The sequence below is a fragment of the Hydra viridissima genome, unplaced genomic scaffold, assembly GCF_058129835.1.
Source record: "Hydra viridissima isolate aposymbiotic clone 2 unplaced genomic scaffold, HvirCarnegie_v1 scaffold_12, whole genome shotgun sequence".
NCBI lineage: Eukaryota > Metazoa > Cnidaria > Hydrozoa > Anthoathecata > Hydridae > Hydra > Hydra viridissima.
The window spans coordinates 7,832,951-7,860,676 of NW_028324311.1; the positions used below are offsets into that span (position 1 = coordinate 7,832,951).

Here is a 27,726-nt window from a genome sequence, read left to right on the forward strand (position 1 = left end):
GAACTCGTCGAAGATTTTTCAATTACTATTTAGTTAACTATTTGGTAACATAAAAAAATAACATATAAAGAAACATACCACTTAAATTTTATTTACTGTAAAAAATAATAGTGTAAAACCTATACACTGGTACTATATTCTGGTTGTTGTTATTATTATTAATATCAATATGATTATTATTTTAGTTTTTACTTACATGTAAAGTTTTTTATATTATTTATATTATATAACAAGCTCAAGATTAGTTACTATAACTAATTTTAATAACTAATAAAATTTTTTTCAATTTGATTTAATTTGATTTACTCGACATCTCGACAATTGATCGACATGGAATAGTGCATTAACTAAAACTAACTTGGATAGTAAATGATGACTTAATAAGACCGTAGCTGATTAATATATATTAAGTATTATGTGTTTTTTAGTAAATAAAAGTATTTATTTTACAAAAGTGTCAGTCATTTTTTTAAAAAGCACAACTAATATTATGATAATGGCAGCTTATGTAAAAAAATGGAAAACTACAAATAAAAAAGTGCTTGGATTACTAGATTTTAATTATGATGAAACTTTTGAGATTGAAAAACATGAAAATCTAGTCTGTGCTGAATTAAATCTCTCTGACCATTCAAATAGCAGTTGCATTCTTCGTGAATCTGATGGCAGCAGTAATAATGATTCATGTACTCTTTCAGATGCTGATGAATCATATGAATCTGATTTACCTGTCTTGAGCCACATTGATAATGATGATGATACTAAATTTGATGATTCTAATTATAGCCTTTGCCAAAAACTTACTGCTTGCTCCATTCGTAACAGATGGACTAGAGCTTCTGTCAATGAGCCTTTTAATATACTTTGTGAAGAGGGGCTTGAACTTCCAAAAGATGCCAGAACACTTTTGCAAACTCCAAGGAAAGTTAATATTATACAAAAATGTGGAGGTACATATACCTATTTAGGTATTAAAAAAAGTTTAGAAACAATATTTTTGCATCACAATTTCACTGAAAGATGCATTGCATTGTGTTTTAGCATTGATGGTTTGCCATTGTATAAGTCAAGCAGTACACAGTTGTGGCCAATTTTAGCTTCTTTTGGTGACTTTGATATATTTGTTGTTGAATTGTATTGTGGAAACAAAAACCTGATTCAATTAATGATTATTTAGAGGACTTTGTTGCAGAGTTAATTGAGTTGATGGAACATAGTTTATCAATCAATGGTAACCAATATGATGTAAAGGTTAAGTGTTTCTTGTGTGATGCCCCTGCCAGAGACTTTTTGAAATGTATCATATCCCACACTGGTTATGACTCTTGTGAAAGATGTTGTATTCATGGAACATGTGAAGGTCGTGTTGTTTTTAACAATGAGATTGATTATCCTCTAAGGGAAAACATAACATTTAAAAATTTTGGATATAATCACCATCAAACATCTATATCTCCTTTAGTTTTGATTAATTTAGATATGATCAACAATTTCCCTTTGGACTACATGCATCTTGTATGTTTAGGTGTTGTCCGTAGGTTATTGAATTATTGGAAAATAGGTCCTGGTGGTAAAATAGCTGCTCATCAAGTTGAAGAAATTTCAAGCTGTCTCCTATCATTAAATGGACACATGCCAAGTGAATTTGTACGTCAGCCACGGAGTCTCAATGACTTAGATCGATGGAAGGCAACTGAATTTCGTCAATTTCTTTTGTATACCGGTCCAGTTGTTCTACGATGTATTTTATCTAAAGATTCATACAAACATTTCTTGGCATTAAGCATTGCAATAAGTATTATGTTACAGTCTGATGATAACTTTTGCATGCAGTATATTGGTTATGCAAGGAGTTTAATAACACAGTTCGTTTATAATTGCAAATATATCTATGGAAATACATTTACAGTGTACAATATTCATAATCTATTACATTTGCCTGATGATTGTTTAAACTATAATAGTTCATTAAACACAATATCATGTTTTCCTTATGAAAATTTTCTTCAGCGTGTAAAGAAAGCTGTAAAAGGTTCTTCTAATCCAGTTGCACAAATTGTAAAAAGACAATTTCAATGGGAAAGTTCATTTGGGTTTCTAACAAAAAAAAACCTCTCAACCAAGATATCTAGTGGAGGAAAAGATAATTGCTTTCTTCTTAAAAACAACAGAATTGCATTTGTTAAAGAAATCATATCAGATGATTCTTTTTTATATGATGTAGTAAAAATTAGGCACTTGGAAGATGTGCATAATACGCCAATTCAGTCTTCATATCTAAACATAGTGTTACTTCCACATCGAAGCAATGTAAAATTGAAGAGTAAGATCCTTTATAGAGCTTGTTTTATTAGGAAATGTGTATGCTTACCAGAACAACGTGGATTAGCAATATTTCCTATTTTGCATGAAATAGAAAGAGGGTGATTTTCCTTAAATAAATCTTTACTGTGTTGTTTTTTAATTCAAGGGTGTCATTAGCAATGAATGAACTTAGCCCATTTTAAATGTTTCATTTGATTGTAAATGTCAGATAATAATATTTCTAAATTCTATGTTATGATATTTGTTTTATCGTTTTCAAAGAAATAGTCTTGCTCTTTTCATTTGTTTATTTCATAAAAATATATTTTTTAGAAAACACCTTGAAAAATTTAATAAAAATGGTTTGGTGCAGAGCAGTTTGGGTGGAAGAAAATTTGGAAGAGGAAGGTGTTATACCGTCAGTCTGGGTAGATGAAGATTATACATATTGGCCGTCAGGAGGAAATGTCCTCAGAGCATACAGAGAACTGACTCCACTTGATCCATCATGGCACAAGTTTGTTAAGTTAAAAGAGAAAGTTAGAGATGGTAAATAGTATGTGTTTGTATAGTTAAATTAAAAGTTTTTTGATAGGCATCTTATGTTTGGTGTGTTAATACTTTTTAAAATTTTATTTAAAGATGAAAGAGAGTTATGCGAAAATTTTGAGTTTACCACTTCAAATGAAATTGAAAATGAGGTGCTTGAAAAAAAAGATCCCAACAAAAAAAAGACCAAGAAAAAGAAAATGTTAATACCAAGACCTGATCTAAACTGTATGTTGTTAAAAAAAATTATATGTTTGCAAAGTTATTATATATATATATACATATATATATATATATATATATATATATATATATATATATATATATATATATATATATATATATATATATATATATATATATATATATATATATATACATGTGAAACTTGATTGTTATTTTTGTGTCAACTTTTAAAACTAATATTTTTGTTGGATTAAATTCTGTTTTAACAACATATCCTGACATAACAAACTTCAGATGCTTATCAAATATCTTTAAGTCACATGCTGTTAAAAGGCTGTTAATGACCCCAGACAGACCCTCAAAATTATCATAAAAAAAAAACAATACTAGAAAACATGAATGTTCCTTTAAAGTCTTTATTAGCTAAAATAAGTAAGTTCATATTCTATATTTGTCATAAATTATGTTATAGTTGTTATTTAATAACCATTTGTAAACATAAACATGTTTATATTTTTAACTCTTGTTTATAAACTACAAATTTATCTGTTTTGTACTGTAATTTCTTGGTATGTTTTATGCAGCTTCTTCTTTTTTTTTTTTTTTTTTTCTTGACTATGAGAAGAATCATCTTTTATAATTTATCATAGCTATATTCACACAATTTGCTTTACTTTTTCAGTATCCCAAAAAGCACCCATGAGGAAGTTAAGTCCAACTGATGTTAGTTTAAAATCAGATAGTTCTCAAATAGAAAATTCAAAAAAAAAAGTCGAATAATGCAAAATTCCCTTTAGAAGAAGGAAGTATGTAAATATGTTAATTTTCAAAGTATATAGTCTTTATTATACTTTTAAAGTTTTTCATAACCACTTTTATTTAATTTTCAGAATTTCAATACAAAGTGCTCCATCTACTAACAGGCATTTGTGATGAAATGGAGGGCATTAAAAATATATTAAGAGCAGATAGTTCATCATTAGATTTATCACAGATTGACACGCTAGAAGAGTTCGAAAAATTTGACTCCTCTTTATCAGATAAAGAAGTAGAAAAGAATATAGTAAGAAGTAGTACTTTTCTAAAAAATAAATTAAAAGCCTTAAACAAGAAATGATGATTAAATCATGTATAATCATGGTTTTACCTGTTGACCTATTTTCTCGGATTTGGTAACCAGCTTTGTCATTTAATTACTAGTATGACTAGTAATTACAACATTTAAGTTATGAACAAAATGTTAATTATTTGCACTGTTCATTATTTTTAGAAGCGTCAGTTATCAAATGTTGGTGGTAATTCCAGTTATGCAGCTGTGAAAGCAATTCTTGTTAAGTATGTGTTTGCTTTTTCATGTCATCTGTAACACACTCTCTCCAATTTTTTTTTTCATGTTTTCACTTCTATACCTCCTAAATCTGCTAACTCTCTACATGCTGATTACCAATTATCTGCATCTTTATGCTCTACATCCCTAAACCACCCTCCCTGACTCACCCTATCAGATACACTAACTATTCCTAATCTCTAAGATCATTGCATGTTTGATGCATATTAGTAGAACGTAATTTTAAAACTGGTGTCCATAATTTTTAAACTGCTTATGATTGGATTTGGTTTTTATTTTTATCATTTATTTATTTAGATTGATGTCAAATAAACTGATGAGTTTATTTAACTTGGCTGGTACCAAAAAAGAGAGTTTTCGAAAAACAAATTTAATGAAGATAATTATAGGTATTTTTTGTTAATATATTATATTTTTTTGTTGTTATATATTTTTATATAATAATATAAAATATTTTTATTATTATAATTTCTGAAGTGCTTTATACAGATTGTTCTTTCAATTTATACTACATACGCACAAAAATCATCTGAGTTATACATTAACAGATTAAAAAGAGTTTGTTGCATAAATTCAATTTTACTAATATTATAACTCATTTCTTAGGCTGTGCCCCGAATGCTTTAACAGAGAATGAAGTTCATTCGATTGTTGGAAACATTCTAAAACGTGCTCCAGATCGAAAAAATGGTGGCGGAAGAAATTGTTCTTCCGTCTTGTCTGCTAACAAGGATGATGTTAATGATTTTTGTGGAAGTGATGATTCACAGCATTCGTAGCATCAAACCATTTTTTGTAAATAGTTTTCTGTAAATAAATTTTCCTTTACTAATTTGTGTGTTGAATTCGAACTTTTCTGCTTCTATTCAAAATGAATATGGTAGTTTAATTAAATTCGTTTAATTTATAAAATTAAGAAAAAATGTTTTTAGAAAAAATAATTTAGAGTTAATATTTAAACTAAAAATTAAATTAAAAAAAAACGAATAAGACGTCTTTTCGGCGTTCCATCTATAACGTTTTTCCGTATTTCCAAACTGAACCAATTTTGTACGTCCGATCGGGACGTCTTTTTTACGTTTCTCAAAGGATGTCTTTAAGACGTTCCACGCAGGACGTCTTTCTGTATTTCCAAAGCAAACAAAATAAAGACGTCCCGATGGGACGTATTTAAGACGTCTTAAAGTCGTCCGTGTGCCCACTGGGTATGTTTAAAAGGATGCGAATTACAATGTTTCAGTAGTAGATAGTTCATAAAAAATAAATACATGAACCACAAGACACGTTAGTGTTTTTTTAAAAATTCTAAATAATTTTTTTTTTATCATGTTGCATTTTACCATGGACATATAAGAAATGGACGTGCAACCTATTGTTTTTTTTGCGAACCATGCTCGTTGCGCATAGTTAGAAATTAAATTATATTAAAGTCTGTCGGATTTAACGAAAATTTTTGGACTCGTCTAACCAGTCATTTCAACTTCCTCTCATTTATTAAAGATAACAGCAAAAGAACCAAGTTTTAAGCTTAATTTTATATAGATAGACATTCTTAATACCTTAAGAAATAACGCGGACAATGAAAAGAAATTGAGATCATTTGCTTGACTACCTTAGTACATGTATAACTTGAGATAAAATAAATAATACAAAAATCAAATTGTTTTGTAGCTACCTAGAGCACAATGGTTTCATGTCTAGGGAATTACTCCATCTATTATATTGCTGTAGACATCCAGTTTATGAATATTATAGAATTTTCTATTTTTATGTTTAACAACAGAAATATATACAGTAAAGGATAAATAACTTATACATAAAATGAATGTAAATACAATAAAGAAAAAAATAATTTGTCACAGTTTTAAAGAATTTAGCAAAGTCAATTTATGGCAAACCGCAAGAATAACTAAGTATTTAATATTAACATAAAATGATTTACCAGCTATATATAAACTAATTTTTATTTGACAAAAACAAATGGGTTATTATGAGCTTATTATGACAATTAAAATAATATATGAAATATGAAAAGCGAAAACATGAAATATCTGACCGCATTTTGCAAGATAATTATAAATTTGAATAACTTTTTAAAAGGTTATGCTTTATCAAATGAATTATAAAAAAGTCTATAAGAAAATACACCTACTAAAAAAATAATGCATTAAGGAATATAAATTATGGAGCTTATAAAGTAGCCGAGGCAAAAAATGGCGACATGTCGGAAAAAATACTAAAAAAATACACAAAATTAAGGCTGGTGAATGAAGGACCAAGGAGTTGAATGAAACCAGATCTTAATAAAAAATTTAATTTAAGCTTTTTTATACTTCGCTATACTTTTTTTAGTCATTTTAAAATTATCCATACAGATCTATTTTATCATTGACAGACTTTGTTTACACGAAAAAAGTTCCCAAATTTACAAATATTTATCTTGAAAAAATGATGAAAATCTGTTCGTGCCGACAACTAATTTCCTTTACCTTGGTGTAATTTGTTTAGTAATTTGTCAACGCGTGAAGTAGTTACTTTATCCTGAAGTACAGTCTTATTAAACAAATGCTATAAAAGTTCAAACTAATACCACGTGATCAGAGGTTCTGTTTTTAAACTGTGGGCAGCCATTTTAATAGATTTTTTTGTTGACTGGTGAAAATTTAGAGTTAGGGCCTCTTTATATGGAAAGCGGGCTGGCTCGGCAAACGAGCCAGCCCGTTTACCGAGATCTCGACGTTGTCCTTATTTCAACTTAATTTTATTTTGCGTTTATATGAATAAACAAACTAGCCCGGATCGCTATCCGGGCCAGCTCGTTTATTCATATAAACGCAAAATTTTTCGAAGCCAGTTTTGGCCTCTCAAGAAGGCGGCGGATACAACGAACGGCTATATGAAAATTAAGAAACTAATGATAATCAAATTTTATATCTTAAGCTCAAATATTGATAAGTTTCAAATAAAAATCTATTTTTTTGTTTAGCATAAGATTTTTTTCATAAAAATAACGGAATATTACATAATTACATAAACTTCAAGTATAAATATTTTTTTATTTAACAAAACATATTCTTACAATAGCTTGTTGTATGTTAACTTTCTGCTTTTCGTTTTTTAGAATAAATATGAGCCCATAATTATGAAAGTGGTCTAAGTCATATTTCTTATTTCGAGATATTTAATGATTCGCATTTGAATAAATTAAAAATTCCGTATAACGTTGTAATTACAACTACTTTTTAAAGGTTCATTTTTGACGATATCGTAAAAATTACATTGAATATATTTAGTTTAAAATCATGTCGTGTGAAATAAGTGATAAATTCATTTTTTTTTTTAATTTTGACTTAGACCACTTTCATAATTATGGGCACATATGATAAAATACAGATTCTCAGTAAAACTAAGTAGGAGTTTTAATTTTAGTTTGTTTCAATTTAGTTTGTTTAATAGTAGTGAAGAAAAAGTATTTGTTTACTTGTGCAGAAATCTCAAATTTAAAATAATTAGCATTTGCAATATAACTTACGTACCTTTTAGTTCTTAACTACCCAATGCTTGTGCTAGAAGCAGGGGCCTGTACAGGAATTTTTTTGGATAAGTCGCAATTTTAACCCCTTCCCAAAAATGTTAAATTTTAGCATCCCCCCCCCCCTTCCTCATTGAGAAACGCATATATGAGGTAAGACGGCTTAGTGTATGTACAAACGTAAGTCCGAATTTAATTTTTAGTGTTTAAAACCCTTACTTTCTTTTTATATTGTTCAAAATGCAAGTAATTAAAAAGATACACAGCTTTGTATAAAACAATTGGGGATGTCCATTGATATATTTTAATATATGCTTGTTGTTAACTGTAGTCTTCTCCTCCTGATGATAAATATCAATAGAATTTGACTAAAACTTTACTCAGGGTGTATATGAAAAGGGAAGTCCGGAATTTGTTCTCTAAAAAATAATAGCTTTTATTTTTTTAAAATTAATAAAAGAAAATATTTAAGAAATGAAGTACTTAATAACTTAATAAAAAAAGGTATGTCCATTTAAGTTTCTTATCAATTTGTTTAAGTCAAAAATTAAAACAACCTCCGTTTAAATATATAAATCGTTTTTTTTAATAAACTTTAGACCGTTCTCGATTTGACAAGCACTGTAATAAAATACCATACCGTAAATCTAACTGTTATCCCGGATTAATAACTTCTTACCATCCGTTCGAACAGTTAACCTTGTATAGTTTGCTTAATTATTGCTTTAGTTTGCTATAATTATTCGCTCTGTTTGCTTTTATCTACCGACGCATCATATTTATTCAAAATATTGAAGTTGTGAAAAAATATATAAAGATACATATTTTGGGTATGTCCAGCGACGTAGCAGACATCCCCTAGACACGCCCTGAGAAGGTTAGTAGCACAACTGCATGTTGCGTTATTGAAAGTATAAAATTTGTCAAAATTGTAGGTAGACACCACTGCCGCTTACCATTCAGTTGTGTTATCAACCTTCTAGCACACTGTATTGGGTAACTAAGAACTAAAAGGTACATAAGTTATACATAAATATTAATTTAATCGTAAATTGCACATAAAAAAATTATATCGAATATTTTGAACTTTAACATTTAAATTAACAATTTCTTTAATTGTCTAATTTTTTTAAAATCATTTCATTTCTATAAACTTTTTAAAATTTTGTTTCATTGTCTTGTTTTTCTTTCAAAACTGTTTAATTATTTTCTTTCATATTACAATAGTCTTATTAGATGTACATCGGTTCACCGCTAAGAGCTCTGATCGCCGCCATCTTGGAAGGCCAATTTTTGCTTCAATATTTTTTCGAAAACAACAATAGAATACGCTATCTAGTTATATTTTGAGATCAGTGGTTTAAAATATACTAAATTATAGTAAGAGTAAAACACTTACTTTAAATGAGCTTTAACTCCACTGGTGCTACCTTGAGACAGCTTAATCACTTTTTTGCACTTATTGCACTCAGCAAATCCTGATTTTCTGCCAGAGCCAGAGATGTTATCCTCTTCTCTGTCTAGCTTGGTAAAATAATTCCAAAGAGACATTGTTTCTTGAAGATGGTTTGATTCGGTAGTGATTTTGGTATACTAATCAGATCACTGAAGAACTTTGAGGTTGTTAGTCTTTCTTGACTTTTGTCAAGCTTATATAGGAGACTAATTTAATTTTAGAGGGTAATTAATTATTTAACAACTATCTGACTTGATAAAAACAAAGTAATTTTTTACCATAATAATTACCGCTTATACAAACTTTTATCACAATTTACCGAAATTACCGATTTTTACCACTTTTACGCAGTTTTACCGTATTTACGCAATTTTACCGTTTTTACGCATTTTACGCATTTTTACGCATTTTTACCGATTTTACGCATTTTTACGCAATTTTACCGTCTTCTGTTACAAGAAAGCGTAAAAATGCGTATTACGCGTTTTACCGCATTTTACCGCATTTTACCGAAATTTTTTTACCGCCGGTGCGGTAACGCCGATGCTTAAATCATAACTCGAGTATCGTTAAAAAAAAAAAGCAGTATTTAGAATTTCCGGAAAAAGTAGGTGACGGAAAAATTCAGAATTCCACATACCTAATATGCAATCATGTTGAAGGCAACTTTTAAATGTCTCAGTTTTATCTTAGATGTCTCAAAACATCTGAGACACTAAATAGATGTGTCATAGACGTCTTGGTGGCCACTGGGATTCAACTTCTTGGTCCTTCATTCACCGGGCTTAATTTGATGTATTTTTTGAGTATTTTTTCCGATATGTCGCCATTTTTTGCCTCGACTGTTCTATAAACTCCGTAATATATATTCCACTATGCATTATTTTTTAGCTGGTGTATTTTCTAATTGGCTTTTTTGTAATTCATTTGGTTATGCAAAATCTTTTAAAAAGTTATTCAAATTTACAATTATCTTGCAAAATGCGGCCAGATATTTCATATTATCGTTTTTCAAATTTCATATATAATTTCATTTGTCATAAAAGGCACATAATAACCTATTTGTTTTTATCAAATAAAAATTAGTTTATATATAGTTGGTTAATCATGTTAAGGTGAGTTTCCACTCCTCCGTTTTAGCTACAGGAAAGGGACAGGGATGGGAAAATTAATCATGTAAGCATGCGCAGTGATTAATTTTCAAAATTAAATTACAACTTGCGCATGCTCACGTGATTAATTTTCCCATTCCTTTCCTTTTCCCGTAGCTAAAACGGATGAATGGAAACTCACCTTTATGCTAAAATTAAATACTTAGTTATTCTTGCGGTTTGCCATAAATTGGCTTTGCTAAATTCTTTAAAACTGTGACAAATTATTTTTTTCTTTATTGTATTTACATTCATTTAATGTATATTTATCCTTAACTGTATGTATTTCTGTTGTTAAACATAAAAATAGAAAATTCTATAATATTCGTGGACTAGAAGTCTGCAGCAATATAGTGGTTGGAGTAGTTCCCTGAACATGAAACCAAAATGCTCTAGGTAACTACAAAACTAGTTGATATTTTGTATTATTTATTATATTAGTTATACATGTACTAAAGTAGTTAAGTAAATGATCTCAATTTCTACATTATCATCAGGGTTATTTCTTAAAATATAAGGAATATCTAGCAATATAAAATTAAGCTCAAAGCCTGATTCTATTGCTTGATATCTTGAATAACTGAAAGGAAGTTGATGTGACTGGTTAGACGAGACCAAATATTTTTGACGAAGCCGACGGACTGTAATATAATTTAATTTCTATTATTCAAAACAAAAGATTTGTAACAATGCGTAACGAGCATGCTTCGCAAAAAAAAAAAAAAAATAGGTTGTAAGTCCAACTCTTATAGGTCCATGCTAAAATATATCCATTTTAAGAAGGCTATATGGTGTGTATGGTGGTGAATGAGCGGATTCATCCACTAGGAAATCATCTCAATCGGCATGTCGCGAGGTTAGAATTATTTTGTTCTATCTCCAAGTTTAAACGTTGGGAGAAAGTTTTTGATTTTTTTGTTAAAGTAAAAATTATTTAAAAATTTAGCTTTAATTTTTAAAGAAATAATAACTTATGCTTCAAATAATTTATGTTTAAACAAATTATTTAGAAAAAAAATTGTAAAATAGAGCGTATTTTTAAAGCAATCATTATTTACTAAAATTAGTAACTCATTTTCTCCCAACTATTAAAGTAGGAGGTAGAACAAAATAATTCTAACCTCGTGATGTGGCGAACTACAAACAAAAATAGCAATCGACATTTCAATATGTGATGTCTATCTGGCTTAGTTTCATCGTCTTCACGCTGAAATTGAAGCGAAATAACCACGAAAAACGAAACATATTTCTTCCACCATGATAATGCTAATCCTCATGCTGAACGTAATAAGAGATGTGAACTACTTCTACATCCACCATATTCCCCGACCGAAGTTCCCACACACTATCACGTCAATCGCTCGTGGGAGTTCACACCGTGATATTTCTGCTCCTTCAATACCATCGTCAAGTTGCGTGTACTGAAGTTTAAAAAAACTTTGACGTATGCATGGAAAAAACTTTGTTTTTCCATTGACTTATTGACTCTATGTCCGTTTTTATTGCTTTTAAAACTTCACATTTAGAATATTCAGTACATTGAAGCCATTCGCTATTAACTTTATAAGTCCTTTTCCGTTTGTTTTTTGTTTTTTTTTTAATTTGTTTTTTCGTTTTTGTTTTTGAGCTTGATTCCATATAATATGATAGCTAAATATGTAAAAGAAAAATATCATTTAAAATTCTAACCCAACAAATTACAAAGATGGTAATGCAACTATAATTATGCGGTAAATTAAAAATTGGAAAATTTTTAAGAGTGCTCACCCAAATAGGCTCCAAATTAAGGTTGTTGAAACAAAAAATATATATATGTGTTGTCGCCGATATATACGAAAATATATATACGATTTGTCGCCAAAATAACTTTTTCTTTAGCGAGAATTATTTGGAATTTCAAAAACTGGAATGTAATTGCAAATATGCCCAAAAAAATTTCAACTTCCGTATAATTTACTTCCGTAAAATTTTCGTGTAATTTTCTTGGCGCGAACTTCTTCGATATAACAATTTTATTTATAAGTTAAACTTTCGTTGTTGAAAGGCTCAATCAAAAATTTTGTTATATAACGGCTAGATAACAAACATTAAAAAACTGCAAGTTTTCTCAGTAAGTGCTTGGCAAGCTAGCTTGCACAATATTTGAAGAATAATGTCAAATCAAGGAGCTGTCTTGCAATCGTACAATAATGAGCTTGTCAAATGTAAGTAAAGATAACATATATATATATATATATATATATATATATATATATATATATATATATATATATATATATATATATATATATATATATATATATATATATATATATATATATATATATATATATATATATATATATATATATATGTAGACACACACGCACGCACACACACACACACACACATAGCTGGCCTTTCCTAATATTTTGTTTCAACTAAGATACCAAAAAAGGCTAGAGCCCCAGAGTTTAAAGAAGAAGAAATAGATTATAAGTTCAAATGTTGTTTCTACTATTACTCTATTACTATAGGTATTGAAGATCTTTGTTCAAAACGTGATGAACTGCACCATCAAATTACAATAGAAGAAGAAGAAAAAAATAAAATACAAAGTGATATCTGTATTCTTACTGATCGTCTTGCAAAAATTACAGAAAGTCTATCAAAAAAATATGCAGCACAAAGTGAATACGATAAAACTATATGTGAAACTGAGGCTGCGTATATGAAGGTGAAGTTTTTTACATACAATTTTTTTTAATGATTTGATCAATTATAACAATAGTGCTATATCTAGAATTGTATGAGTTAGCATTCTTCAAACAGCCTTTATTAATGAAGCCTGCTAGTCTGCTATTACTTACAGTTGTAAGTGTCTTCAATCAATAACTAATATTAAGCCCATAGCTTAATCCGTTTTTTTTTTGTTATGCAATGAATTTTATACTGTCAATATGCAATATTTCAACTAATACTACAAGGTACTTTAAGGACTGATACTTTAAGGACTAAACTTCAAAAAAGTTTAGTCCTTAAAAGTGTTTGCTTGTAGTATCAGTTTAAAGCAACAGACAGCACTGTTGTAAACAATTTGTTAAATATAATCAAAGGAAGACTGATTTCATGTATCGTTTTGATCAGGGCAATACTTTTTTTTTCTTCTTAACTAGTTGTCTTGCTATTTTGATAAAGAAATTAAAAGTTCTTATTCTCTCAAGTGTTTTAAATTGCCTTAAAAATTGAATAATATAGAAATATTTAATATAAAAATAAAGTCTTTTTTAAAATTTCTTTTCAACTTCAATTTTTTTAAATGAGGAAAAAACTCAGGTTTATAAGCTACATAAAAAACTTTTGTACAAATAAATGGTTGTTGAACAAATATTTTTAGAACAATCAGCAAAAATTACTAAGTGAAATTTAACTGCAATTATTTAAAATTTTACACCAAAGGCTGACTTTTTTAAAACATTCTATAAAAGAGGATAGTTGAATTTAAATAATAATAATCAGAATAAAGTGTAAGGGTTCTGCTGAAAAATTAGTTGGAGCGTATATACATGTACTAAAGCATTTTTTTAAATAAGCAATCACTGTTTGTTTGAAAAATACTTAATCTACTTCTTTTTTCTTTTTTCACACATGCATGCATGCATACATACATAGAATGCATACATACAGACAGACAGATTGACATACATACATACATACATACATACATACATACATACATACATACATACATACATACATACATACATACATACATACATACATACATACATACATACATACATACATACATAAGTATATGCAAACATAAATACATGCAAATGTATTAGAGGGAGTCATTTTGAGGAAATTTTAAAAACTCAAGTACATACCTAGCTAAAATCAGGAGTAATTATGTTAAAATTTACTCAATATTTTTTCAGGTCAATTAGATGACTTTTATGCCTCCTTCAAGAGCAATGTTAAAAATTTGTCTCTCAAATTAGGAAAAGTAGGATGAATTCAGGGTATTTGAGGGCAATTAAAAAGAAAATTATTTTTTGAATTATCTATTTGTCTTAATTGTTAGTTACCTATGTTTTTGTTTTAAAAGAGTATGTCCTCAGGTGTTTTGCTAATTTTCTGGTAAAACAACATTTAAAAAAGGAAAAAAAGAAGAAAAATTTCTGTCATGCCATAAGTTAAGTAAATTAGTTAATTATTTTTTTCCATACTCAAAATTCATTTAGATAGACAGATAGAAAAAATTTGAAATCTGCTTTAAAAAGCTTTTTGAAGATTAAATAAAATTTTAGGTTTTAAAAAGAGGGGCTTTTACAGTTACTGTAAAAACAAAACAATAAGAAGTTTTCCATTTAAAAAAATTTTTAAAAACACCATCACAAATATTTATAATTTAGTATTTTAAATTGAGTAATAGTTTCCTTTTTATCATCTTTGCCCTGTTTTAAAGTTTGCTGAGTGACATCAGGTTTTCTTCTCTGACAGTTGACTTTACTTTGTTTACAGTTAGTAGTCGGTTCTGCTTCTCATCCTCTTTTTAAAAACTATGCACAAACTGTTGTATCCTTCCAACAGCTTGTTATGAATGATCATTCACAACAATTAAGGTTTTGTTAAACTTTTGAAAATTCTGAAATGAGGACTGGGAGCACCAATATTGGGATGGAAGTGACAACGAGGCTCTCTTTCTTTGATGATCCCACCCTATCATTGAGAACCATTAGATGAGAAAATTCATATGCCAAAGGAGCAAGGGTTGGTGTCTTTATTTTCTCAATTATATTGTTCATGTCTCTTCGTCCTTTGTTTCTATGTTTGAAAAAATCACAGTCTGGTATCTGAAAGGAAACCAAGCATCTTCAATGATTACATTTTCTCAATAGAAATGTTTTTATATCTAAAAGAGCTAAGAGAACAATTGTTGAATACAGATACCATGTGTGCTTGTATAGAGATGTTGACACAGAGTAAATTGGCTAAAGTTTATATTAATCCTTCCTATACTCTTTCATCTCAACAACAGCATTTAGATCAGAAGCAGGAGCTTGAATGGCTTCATGTGCTTGAAGATACCAACTTGTGTAAAAGCATACTACAAACTCACTGATGAGTTTCAAATCTGTCTGTAGCTTTTTGTTTTTCTGTACAAGCTTCAATTTTTTGGACAATAGCTAAAGTTTGAGATAGTAAAGATTCTTGCCTAAAAACCTAACATGAAGAACTGCTCCAGTTTTTGTTCATTTGAAATTGGTAGAAGGGGGTTAAAACTGTATGATTAGTTTAGCCATTTCTAGTCTATTATTCCTAAATTGTATTTTTTAGTAAAATAGGCCTGGTAGTAATCTAAAGTTTTTCTTACAGCCTCTTGCAAAACTGTCCCTTCTATGGTCTTCCAATCAAAAGAATCCTGGTTTACTTTATCATATTCATATTCAGGGTCTTCAAATATTTGTTTGAACTTTTTGAATAATGGATTATTAGGTTCCTATGCTTTTCTCTTTGGTTACTGTTTCACAGAAGTGAACCATTAGTAGAAAAAGGTATTTGTCTACTTCTCTTGCATTGTTAATAAGTTATCCTTTGTTAGAACAAGTGTTGCTCAAAGTTATATCAAAGAATAGTCCACATAATTTTTTAATGAGGTCACATTCTTCTATTATTTTCATGATTAATAGATACAGATCTTCACCTGAAGAAGATTGCAAGGCAGGTACTCCAAGAAGATGCGACTCTCCCTCGATATTCACAGGCACAACTTATCTTTGATTCTTCAGTCATTTTTCCTGATTCATTTTGAACAAAATCTAGCCATCAAAATAATTTATACAGGGATAAGAGGGTTTCTTCCATGGCCTTCATTGTATTTGATTTAGCAATTTCTATAGTTTCCTCAGCATTTATTCTTGTCCTCTTCCTTGCACCTTCTAAAACCTAAAAGTTATTTGTTTTAATTTATACAATGTATATACATAATTTGTATATATTTTCTGCATACAGTATTTATCAAAAAACTCTGTGAGGTGAGTTTATTTTACTATACAATATTTTAATACAGTATAGTAAAATAAACTCACCTCACAGAGTTTTTTGTAGTTTTTTGTTTTATTACTAGGTATTTACCTGTAATAGCTAGTTTAGCTTCATTTATGATAAAAAATTTGTTTTCTTTGATCTAAGGGCTCTCCGCTTCCCTTTTTCTTTCACAATTTCTTTTTCTATATCATATATTCAAACCTTTTTGATTTGGTAATCTATAACTAGTTACACATCTCTACATAACTTCATTAAATTCTGAATAATAAGTAACAATCAAGTAATTCTCAATCAATAAAATCACATTTTTTATTATTTAAAACTTAAATAATGTAACCTATTTGTCAAAAAAAGCTTTGAGTAAGTTTAAACATTTTTGCTCCAACTTTGTCTGGTTAGTAACTCATTGCACACAAGTTATGCTTGTTGAATTTACTTGTTTACTATTACTTGTGACTTTAGATTTTGGAAAGTTCTCAGACTCTTTTGCAAGTGCTAAAACATGAAATTGGTAAAGAAGTTGCTGTTAAAACTGATATCTAGCAATAAGACCACTGCTCTGTAGAAGAGAAACTATGAACTATAATTAAACTTAAATTATTTATTTTATAATTAGTTGTAAATAAAATTAAAAATTAGTTTTCAAAATCTTTTTAATGAGTTTTAAAATTTTGGGAGATTATTTCATTAATTTTTCGAATAATACGGTCGAATAATATCACACTTTTAAAAACTGGTATGGGCAACAGGTGCTTTAAAGAAACTTCTTTTATGGAGTATATGTTTTTTAAAAACCTTTAACACAATGGTTAGTAAAAATTTGCTTTAATCGCCTGTTTACTCTTTTTTAATGTTTTCATCCTTATTTACTTAACTTAAAAAATTATTTGCTATGCTGTGATTATTTGATAAACCGCTTTGTTTGACGAATGCAATATTGTTCTCGCCCATTTAAGTTAACAATTGTCTATAACACTGAAGAACGTATTCATAGTTAAACTTTCAAAGATGTAAGCTGTCTTCGTCGATATTTTATTTTCAAGTTTGTTTCGTATTTATTTTACACCTTTTTTCAACTTTATAGAATTTAATAAAGTGTTTTATGTACATGAACATTATGTCCTTCTTATACAACACCATGAATATTGCACACAAAATTGCATCCATGTCTCACGATCTTACTTTTTTTTATTAGTTTTCGCTAATCTCTGAAAATAACTTGGTTTTAAATAGCACAATATTAGGCAGAAAATAATCATCGCGAGCGTTTCTTAGCTTAGTCAGGTATAGAAGAAGGATTAGTATTAGGATGGCGATTTTTTTTTTTTTTTTTTTTTTTAAATAAAAAAAAAGAGCTATGTTAAAAAAAAAAAGACTTTGAAATGAAAAATGAAATCTTAATTTAGAATTAAACCAAGTTGGACTGTTATGGCATGTTCCAATCTCAAGTACTTAATCAAAGTTACTGCTTTTTATAAGGAAAATCTTAATTAGTTGAGTTTCTCTCAAAGAAATCACTATTAGTAGTCTAATAAAAACAAAACAAAATTTGATACCGGTGAATATTTACAACGAATCAAACAATGGCTTCTGCAACGAAAGAATTTTGTCGCATGGAACTTCTTAGAACTCCATTAACAACGGTATTTGGAATCGCGTTTTTCACGGTCAGTGCAGTAGCCACTATTGGGAACTGTCTCGCTTTAATCGTAATAATGAAAATGAAAGCAAGGCGTTCTTTATCCATGCTGATAATATCTTCACTCGCTTTTTCAGACCTTTTAGTGGGAACAATTGTTGGTCCAATAACTGGCTGGCAGCAAGTAAATAAGTCGGCTTTAAGCAATTGTGTTCTTGATAAGATTCGAGCGTACTTCGTTGTTTTACTGGTTGGTTCTTCAGTTATGACTTTAGCGTTAATATCTTATGATCGCTATATTTTGTTAACCAAACTAAATAATTACAATAAGTATATGACAAAAAAAAAAACTTTTTTATTGCTTGCAATATGTTGGATTGTACCTGCGCTCATACCAGTGCTTAGAGAAGTTAATAAAAACGTTTATCTGATTAATATATTTGTACTATTCGTTGCGCCTTTGGTAGTACTCGGTGTTTGCTATTATTTTATAATGAAAGCAGTGAACCAAAAAGAAAATATTCTCCAAAACCAGATCTCAACTGCTATTGATGTGTATGAAGATGGGGTTTCCTCGCAGACAATTTCGGAAAGTACAAATAATTTAGCTAATAAAGAGTATGTGCCAACTATACGAAAGGAGAGGAAAGCCATTAGTTTGGCGAAAACTGTTATTGTACTAATAATTTGTTACGTGTGTTGCATTATACCGATAAATATATGGATTACATTAGAAATGATAAAACTAAACAGCAAAATCTATGGTTACCAAGTCGCTTATGTAATTGCAATGTTGTGCATGCAACTAAACTCTTGCATTAATCCCATTATATACTTTTCCAAAAACCCAGATTTCAAACGTGGATTATATAAGTTATTTACAAGTAATCGTTTTAAAGAGAATTAATGTAAAGTGTGTTCCTTGAGATTTTGATTCTACATTTTAATTTCCTTATTGGGATCAGAGGAGTTAACTAAAATAATCAGATTAATAAGATGAACATCTCAGCATCATCTCAATTATAAAGAATATGTTTAGAATTCTTTTGTTTACAGTCAAAGTTTTGAAAAACAAACGAATAAAAGAAATTATCTTAGGTGTAGAGTTTAGTTTTTACTTGTGAAAGAGTTTTCAAAATACACTTATAAATGGATAATCCTCGTCTTCTTTTTTTCATTGCACAGTGAATCGCTTTATACAAGCTTCAAAGATTCAATTGATGTTATATTTGCAATAACAATCCCTCAATGGTTGGTAACCAGGGTTGCTAGATTTTTTATTACACAAAGTAGCCTGAAGGCATCATAAAACAGCAAGAAATAGCTAGTTACCCAGCAAGAAATAACGTTGATCGACGTTGATCAACGTTATTTCAGCGTTGTTTCAACGTTGTGTGCTTGCTGGGTAGTTTTCAAGGAGGTCAAAAAGTAACGGTATATAAAAAGTGGTAACTTAGAAGTGTTGAAGATAAATCATAAATGTTCAGAAAAGTGTAAAAAATGTGCAAAAACGTTTAGAAAGAATCAAACAAAAGTTTAAAAACCATACGGACCTTATTGTAGACAAACCAAAGCCTGGTTTTGAGAACACACGGAACACGGCTCGCAGGTTCTTTATAAGGTTAAGGGATTTAGCATTTTATTAAGAATGCTCTCCACCGGCGAAAATATTAATTTTATCGAACTATGATATTACGTATATTAAATACGGAAAATCTTTGTTCTAAAACAAAAAACTTTTAATCAAAATCTATATCTTTGGTTCTACTTATTGATTTTTTATTAATATATAATGTTAATTATTATAGGGACATATGTTAATTAATAATATATATCAATTATCATGTCTTTTACCATTGGATTGGTCGTTACATACGTCAATTAATCGATCTCCAACATAGAGCTCGTATAAAACTCTCATAAAACCCTCATAAAAGGCTAAATTCGCAAGGTTTCACAGAGTTTAGAAAGGAACGAATATAAAAAGAATGTGCGAATAATACTTTGGTAAAAGTAAATAAGTTTATATTTCTGTTTCTTTTACTTCCTAAAAAGTATTTTTAACACAAGTTTTTCAATAAAGTCTTTCAGCTTTCTCTGGTCACACCTGATGCACGTTCATCCTATTGCTGCAAATCATTTAGCCAGAAAGAAATGGACTCAAGATTGAAATGCAGAGAGAGAAAGGCAGTTAAACTGAGTCACCTTAAGTCTGAAATTATCACTTATTGGAATTGTTTAAAAACTGTTAATATAAAATGTAAACACAGAGTCTCTACGGTTCGCTTAACCTGGGACAATCAGAGAATTCCTGGGGCACAGACCCAAGGTTTTAAGGGGGATAGTTTGCTTAAAACTTTTAAAAGTTGTTTTTTAATTGAGTTTACTTAGTAAGGAAGTTTTTAGCCAAACCATTCTGGGTTTCGCCTGAATTGACCTCTGGGTTAAACAATTACATTTCTTAATAACTTGATAATCTAATTTGCAAAAGTGTTTTTTAAGCTTTCATTTAGCTTGGTTAAGCATGCTGTCTTTAAAGGTTTCATGAACTTTACTCAAGTTAGTACACATAGTTGGTATAACATAATCGAAAAATGATGATGATGCAAGTCAAAAAATGATGCAAGTCAAACGCTTTGTAAAAAATCTTTCTTTCTATTGCAGAGGGCAGGTTTTAATAAAAAAAACTGCCCGCGTTGGTTAAAAACATCAATTCCACCAAACTTAGTTACACTTCAAGTAACAAATAACAGCTTTTAAAAAAAGAAGTCTTTAACTTAAAGTTCATAAAGTTTTAATAAACTTCACTTGTTTGTCATTTAGCAAAGAACTAGAGTTTGATTTTCTTTCTGAGTCAATAATTTGGTATTGTGTGTTAAGTTGGTAAATGCTTAGCTATTTCATCTCAGTTTCAATTACTCGATCATATTCCTGGTATCCTAGATCATGGTTGACATAAGGAAGCTCTGGGAAAGTTTATTGATGCAGGGCTAACTATTCTAAAACGAAAATATTCGTATAAAAACTATTTTTTATATCTGTTTTATATTGTTAGAATCATACCCCGGTAGTATTACTTCTTTATTATCACAATTCGTATATTTAGTCTCAGAAAAAGCTTTCGAAAATTAAAAAATTCTGAATTTAACGAGGCCAATTTTTAGATTTTTGGGCGTTTCCATGGTAAGCGTGACAAATTTTATAAAATATATGCAAACGGAATCGAGTTGGATTTTTAATTTTATAGTTTCTACTTAACAAAAGAATAATAATTATACAACCGATCATTTTGTATGAAAAATACCGATTAGATAATCTTTAATTTAGAAAAATATGTTAAGGTAGGAAACTTTTTTTTTAAATAAGAGTGGCGCTGTTTTACATTGTCTATTTGAAATATATTTTGGATGATTCTAGTATATATATGTATTTTATTATATATACATTGTATATATAATCTAGCATAAACATATTCTAGTATATACATATTTTAAGTTTAAAGAATAAATGTAGGTTGATTTTTTTGCTTTTAAGAGCCGTTTTTTCTAAGAATCAGGCAAATTCCTGAAACTGTGGAAGTGACCTCCTCCAAATTGCTTGAATTTTTTATATATTGATCAGAATATAGAAAAAACCTGTTGGGGAAAAAAAAAATTTTCAAAAATGTTTCGTTCACTCGGAATCTGGGCTTAAATTTTTGAGATTTTTTTAAAAATTTTTAGAAATTTAGTTTTTGCCACCTTTGAACCCATTTTTTTGGCAAGGCAAAAAGTTGCACATAGCTTTTGTAGTTAATATCAGACGTAACCCAAAAGCTCTCTCCAAAAAATATAAAAAAGTTGCGTGACACTGTGCGGTTGGCTAATTATCATAGTTCAAAAGTACAAAATCAATCACTTTTGTCAATTTTTAATCGGAGTTAATTCTAGCGGCGAAGTGTTGCACACAATTTTTCTTTTAGGATTTGAAATTATCAAAGGTATTGAGTCTAAAAATGCAAAGAAAGTTATGTGATACCTAAGGCCTATTAATATATTAAGGCTTGAAATTGGAAAAAAATGTTTTAGTATACTTACAAAATGAACCATTACGGCAGAGGCGCTTAGTTTTGTAAAAATGTAAACATATCCAACTGTCAATACAAAAAGGTCCTAACATAATAATAAAAAAAATTCGTGTGATTTTGTCACACGCATGATATAACATGAATTAAAAACTGAACAAAAATCTAACATCAAGATAACTATATTGCTAATTAAATAAAACATAAATCAAACATTTAAATGTTTTTCCATTTAAAAATTAGTTTTTCATTTATTAATAGAGTCATTTACACACATTATCCACCACATCACACATAATTTCTACTCTGTTGCAGTAAGTTTCTCTAAGAATAATGATATGACTGTATTATAGTCTTCTTCGGATAATGAATAATCGCCACAACCACTGATTAGAAAAGGAGCATTTACTAAACAGATAATTTTATCAGTTTGGTTATTTATCTCCTCGGTAGTAACTGGCCAGCGAAAAGTATTCTTCTCTTGCCCGTTAATCATACAATTAACTCTGATCCCAGTTATAGATACCTAAAAGTATTAGCGCAACATTTAAAATAATATAATAAAGAGTTTATGATTTGTTTAATTTTGCTTACATTCAATAAAACTTGTAAAGTCTTATATAATGTCATTCTGAAATTATTTTTACATTTTATTTATATTCCTTTTATTTTAGAGCACTGTTTTGTAAAACAATATAAAAACTTGAAACTAATATATACTTTGAATAATATTACCTCCACAATATATCCAATATTCCATTGTTTTTCATATGCAACAGCAACCCAATCATTCACTTTCCATACAAGACAAATTTCTTTTGCAAGATTGGCGATGTCTTCCTCATATCTATTATCATCTTCATTGTCTCCTGCCAGATTAAAGTCATCATTTTCGCCATAAACTTCTTTGTTATCGTTAACCTGACTATTTTCATTATTTTCTGTTGTCGGTTCTACCAGCTTACCTTTTCTTTTCAGGTTACTAAATCTATAACAATATCAATTGTACATATTTTTAAACATATGTAAACAAACACACAAAATTATAACTTTCACCTAAATTTTAATTTCATATTTGTAAAAGAACTATTTAACAGTCAGAAACATAATCTAATTTGCAAAAGTTTTGATAGCAACAATGCCTACCTTGAAAATAAAGATCTTATCTGTTGGCTAGTTACATATTGATCAGGCGGAAGTTCTCTCCTCAGCTGCATGTGAACCTGCTCAGGGCTCATTTTATTACCTGATTCTTCTCCACGAATAAAGTATTTATACAACAGTTCTTTCTGCTGATTTGAAAATCTAAAAGAACTTCGAACTGGTAATGCCCAACCTTGCAATAGAAAAATGTTCATGCAATGTGGTTTGTCTTTTACGGAAGCAATGTTAGAGGATGAAGAAATTGGCATATTTAGTTGTGAAGTAATTTTCATCTTATGAACAAACGAGTTGCGAACTTTATCCAATAATGTTAATGATTTCGGAACTGTATGAAGACCGGATAGTATGTGTTCTTCTAACTCAGCATCGCTTTCAAATGATAAAGTACAATTCATTTCAGTGCAAAATCTTAATGAATATAATTGCCTGTCACTTCTTTTCTGTTTTTCCTTAAGTGACTTGTTACGCTTAATTGAATTATCTGTTTTGCTATATGGCAACAACAACTTAATCGAGGGTTGAATTTTAAGATTTCCATACTCTTGTTCAATTCCCTCACCGATATTGAAATAACGCCACATCTTCATACTTTTCTCACCAAACTCAAATGAGTGATAGTTGCTAATGTTCTTAATCTTTGGTCCAGTAACTACAGTTTTATCATTGCTAATTTGAGCAACTGCTACTTTTGCATCTTTAGCGCCAAAACTATAATGCATAGCCTTGTGTATATCTTCAGCAGTCAAAAGATTATTACCAGAGTCAACGTAACTCCTTAAAATTGTCTTTACAACTGCACTCTCCCTGTCACATTGATCTTTTCAACAACAGGGTTCATTATAATCATATCTCAGCAACTTTATATCTCTCTCTTTGCATACATTGTAGATTGCTTCAGCTGAAAGATTTCCCTGATAGCAGCCGGCATTATCAGATTTGGTAAACATTTTCTTGATATGCGGTTGATCAATTCTGAATTGGTCTAAAACTGCAGTGGCTAACGAAACAACATCACCTATTCCCTGATCACACCTATACATTGAAGTAAAGTAAACACGTTTGAATAACTTTCCTGCTATTTTTATGAAGAATATATCCACATGTAAACTCATTCCTTTCTTGCCAAAATACTCTCTTTGGCCCTCTCTGTATCGAACCGGAAGAATTTTTTGACAAAAATCTTTAAGCCAGAAAGCAGTTTCATCGTTTAATTGCTTAAAAGCTTCGATTTTTGCCTTTTTCTGTTGAGAATCTCTCATCAGGTGTTTTATGTAGTTGAATACATCCTTTACAGCAATTTCCAAATCATAAATAGAATCAGCATCGTCAGAATTTTGAATTGTTAGTTCTTTGATCATCTCGATAGCTTTGCACAAATCATAGCAATCGGCACATACCACTTCTGATATCTCTGTGTTGGATTGAAGATTTTTTTCAGATGGATCTGATAAGGCATGTTTTGAGCTATGAGAAGAAATGTTTGAGTCATTGACACCACAATTGGTTTGATAACTTGTTTTCAAATACCTTTTTCCTTTTTCAAGGGCAGCTTCGAGAGATTTAGAACTAAATCTTTGTGCCAATTTTTGTAATGTTTGAAAACCATTCATGCCTGAAGCAGTAACATCATCTAATCCAGCTAAGCTTTTTCGACTTGAAGGTTTTATTGCATGCAATACTTTCCACAAACTTGAATCAGATAATGGTATATAATTGTTTTCACTACAACTTTTTCGATAGAACATGATAGCGTGGCTATATTTTGTCGTCAGTATTGCATGCACTATCTTTTGTTCTTCACCGCTGTCGTATTTTAATTTGGTTATTCCATAAGCAACATCATGCAAAATACCGCTTGTAAATATAAAGTCTAAGAAATGTTCACACTTTGTTTGATCAAGACTAGATCGGACGAATACTTTCTTCTCTGGAAATGCCAACCCTTTATGAGATGCATGCCATTTTCTTGCTGTTTCTATACGATGTTTGGTACACTCAAATGTGTTCATTATAAACTTTTTGGTATACTTGGTATGGTCTAATAATGAGAGGATAACTAACTTTCCCATGGAATCACTTTGCTTATATACTTTCTGAGCACGAATAATTTCAATTGGGAGAGGGCTATTTATTTCATCAACATTTTTACTGTTAAGAAAATCTATAAGTATTTCCTCTTATCCAGGAGCAACAGCTTCCGCAAATTTTTTCTTTAATAAGTTTTCTAGGCGAACATACTTGCGTTTTAACTTATCTTTAGTAGTATCTTCCAGATATTCGAACTTCCTTTTTAATCTAAATTTTATTGGACTTGCATTAAGAACCTCAGTTACACTCTCACGGCTTCTTAGAGATTCGTCCAAAATCTCCTGTGAAACATTAATTTCACCGGGATCAAATTCTTCATCTGGAGTAGCAGGTGTCATATATGTTTGTTCTTGTTGTGTTTGTGTTTCTGTACATAAATTGGTGTTTTCGTTGACTCTAGATAAAGCAGTTTCTTGCTTTAAATGGGTAAAACACAGCATTGCACCAACTGAAAATACTTCATTGTATCGCTTTGACATTGATATGACGACATGTATTGGTGACGCCCTTAAAGCGGGAGATTTTTTTCCTTTTATATTTAGATGGTGAGGATGAAAGCATGTTTTTGGAGGACTCCATGCAATACCAAACGTGTACCGGTGAAAAGCACATATTTGTTCATCCTTTTCAAGATTTCTTTTAAGTCTATTTGCAATAAGTCCATTTTCTTCCCAAATATTATTATCGTTTAATCGCATGACCTAAAAACAATTTTTTAAACAATTATTAAGTGTGTCATTTAAAGCATTGTTTATAATCTGACTCTTCACGAAAAATGTTTACAAGTTTGAAATACATTGTTGTTATTATTAAAATACAATATTGCAAGAGTGTGATTAATTTAGTGATTATTTATTAAAAGAGTGAGGAATTAATTAAAAGAGCTATTTTTTTTTGTTTAAAGAACTTTGTCTCAAAATCTTATTGCAGAGAAGTTATAAAGTATGTAATTATAAAAATTATATTACAGTCTGCGTAAATTTAAAATACATAATTACCTTTAAGTTGATGAGGTGTTTCTTAACATCAACATCTCCCAGCTGATGAATGTAGAACATTTTGTTTATAATTTTATGTTTTTTGAATGATCCACAATTTCCTTTTGAAAGGCAACAACAGTTTTCATAAAAATATTTGTTTTGTTTCATACTCAACTAAAAACAAGTTTTATTTATGCAGTACCTATTTCTCAATAGCAATTATAAAATATCTACTCTATTTATGCAAATTTTAAAGATCGTTAAAATAAAGTTAAGACATTTTTATGGTAAAGTAAACAACCGCCCACTAACTTGTTTCTCCACAATCGTGATATCAGCGATTCTTCTTCCATTCGATCACCACAAGTTATTTGGTTATGACGTAAATTTAAATAATTCACTTCTAGTCATGTATTGTTTTTTATTATTATTTATTTCAATTGTTATGATTTCTATATCATAGTCAGAAACGCTTAAACTTTTTCTTAACATTACGTGCAATGTTTTGTGTAATGCTAAATGCTAATTTTGGATGATAGAAATTTTATTGTGAGCGAAAACCTCATCTGTGTGTCCAAAAAAATATCTCTTCGTACTTAATCATTTTTAACAATTTGTACCTTTATTTTTAACTTAATATCTAAAGATCACACGAATTTTTTTTATTATTATGTTAGGACCTTTTTGTATTGACAGTTGGATATGTTTACATTTTTACAAAACTAAGCGCCTCTGCCGTAATGGTTCATTTTGTAAGTATACTAAAACATTTTTTTCCAATTTCAAGCCTTAATATATTAATAGGCCTTAGGTATCACATAACTTTCTTTGCATTTTTAGACTCAATACCTTTGATAATTTCAAATCCTAAAAGAAAAATTGTGTGCAACACTTCGCCGCTAGAATTAACTCCGATTAAAAATTGACAAAAGTGATTGATTTTGTACTTTTGAACTATGATAATTAGCCAACCGCACAGTGTCACGCAACTTTTTTATATTTTTTGGAGAGAGCTTTTGGGTTACGTCTGATATTAACTACAAAAGCTATGTGCAACTTTTTGCCTTGCCAAAAAAATGGGTTCAAAGGTGGCAAAAACTAAATTTCTAAAAATTTTTAAAAAAATCTCAAAAATTTAAGCCCAGATTCCAAGTGAACGAAACATTTTTGAAAATTTTTTTTTTCCCCAACAGGTTTTTTCTATATTCTGATCAATATATAAAAAATTCAAGC

General features: G+C 29.4%; 2 protein-coding genes and 3 pseudogenes across 3 annotated transcripts; 4 read left to right on the forward strand and 1 right to left on the reverse strand.

Moving 5' to 3' along the window:
- Positions 1–183: 183 nt before the first annotated feature.
- On the forward strand, positions 184–2,442 carry LOC149881066 (uncharacterized; annotated as a pseudogene).
- LOC149881067 (uncharacterized) lies at positions 427–5,216 on the forward strand (annotated as a pseudogene). Its single transcript, XR_016445891.1, has 7 exons — positions 427–2,853; positions 2,947–3,081; positions 3,722–3,845; positions 3,930–4,102; positions 4,310–4,374; positions 4,685–4,776; positions 4,994–5,216. The product of XR_016445891.1 is annotated as an uncharacterized LOC149881067 (transcript).
- Positions 5,217–12,502: 7,286 nt separating this feature from the next.
- On the forward strand, positions 12,503–17,324 carry LOC145194154 (microtubule nucleation factor SSNA1-like). Its single transcript, XM_090069579.1, has 3 exons — positions 12,503–12,730; positions 13,043–13,242; positions 17,022–17,324. Exons 1-3 carry the CDS (start codon positions 12,679–12,681, stop codon positions 17,100–17,102), a joined length of 333 nt encoding a protein of 110 aa, XP_089925705.1. The 5' UTR covers positions 12,503–12,678; the 3' UTR covers positions 17,103–17,324.
- An 818-nt stretch (positions 17,325–18,142) lies between these two features.
- On the forward strand, positions 18,143–19,352 carry LOC149881068 (octopamine receptor beta-2R-like). Its single transcript, XM_090069568.1, has one exon. It carries the CDS (start codon positions 18,143–18,145, stop codon positions 19,103–19,105), a length of 963 nt encoding a protein of 320 aa, XP_089925694.1. The 3' UTR covers positions 19,106–19,352.
- Positions 19,353–22,427: 3,075 nt separating this feature from the next.
- On the reverse strand, positions 22,428–26,883 carry LOC145195381 (uncharacterized; annotated as a pseudogene).
- Positions 26,884–27,726: the final 843 nt, after the last annotated feature.

Bases quoted from the DNA above. Each gene is read 5' to 3' on its own strand.
- LOC145194154 (XM_090069579.1), top strand. From the start codon at position 12,679: ATGTCAAATCAAGGAGCTGTCTTGCAATCGTACAATAATGAGCTTGTC. The intron at 12,731-13,042 runs GTAAGTAAAGAT...CTATTACTATAG, and splicing joins CAATAATGAGCTTGTCAAAT to GTATTGAAGATCTTTGTTCA. The intron at 13,243-17,021 runs GTGAAGTTTTTT...TTGTGACTTTAG, and splicing joins CTGAGGCTGCGTATATGAAG to ATTTTGGAAAGTTCTCAGAC.
- LOC149881068 (XM_090069568.1), top strand. From the start codon at position 18,143: ATGGCTTCTGCAACGAAAGAATTTTGTCGCATGGAACTTCTTAGAACT.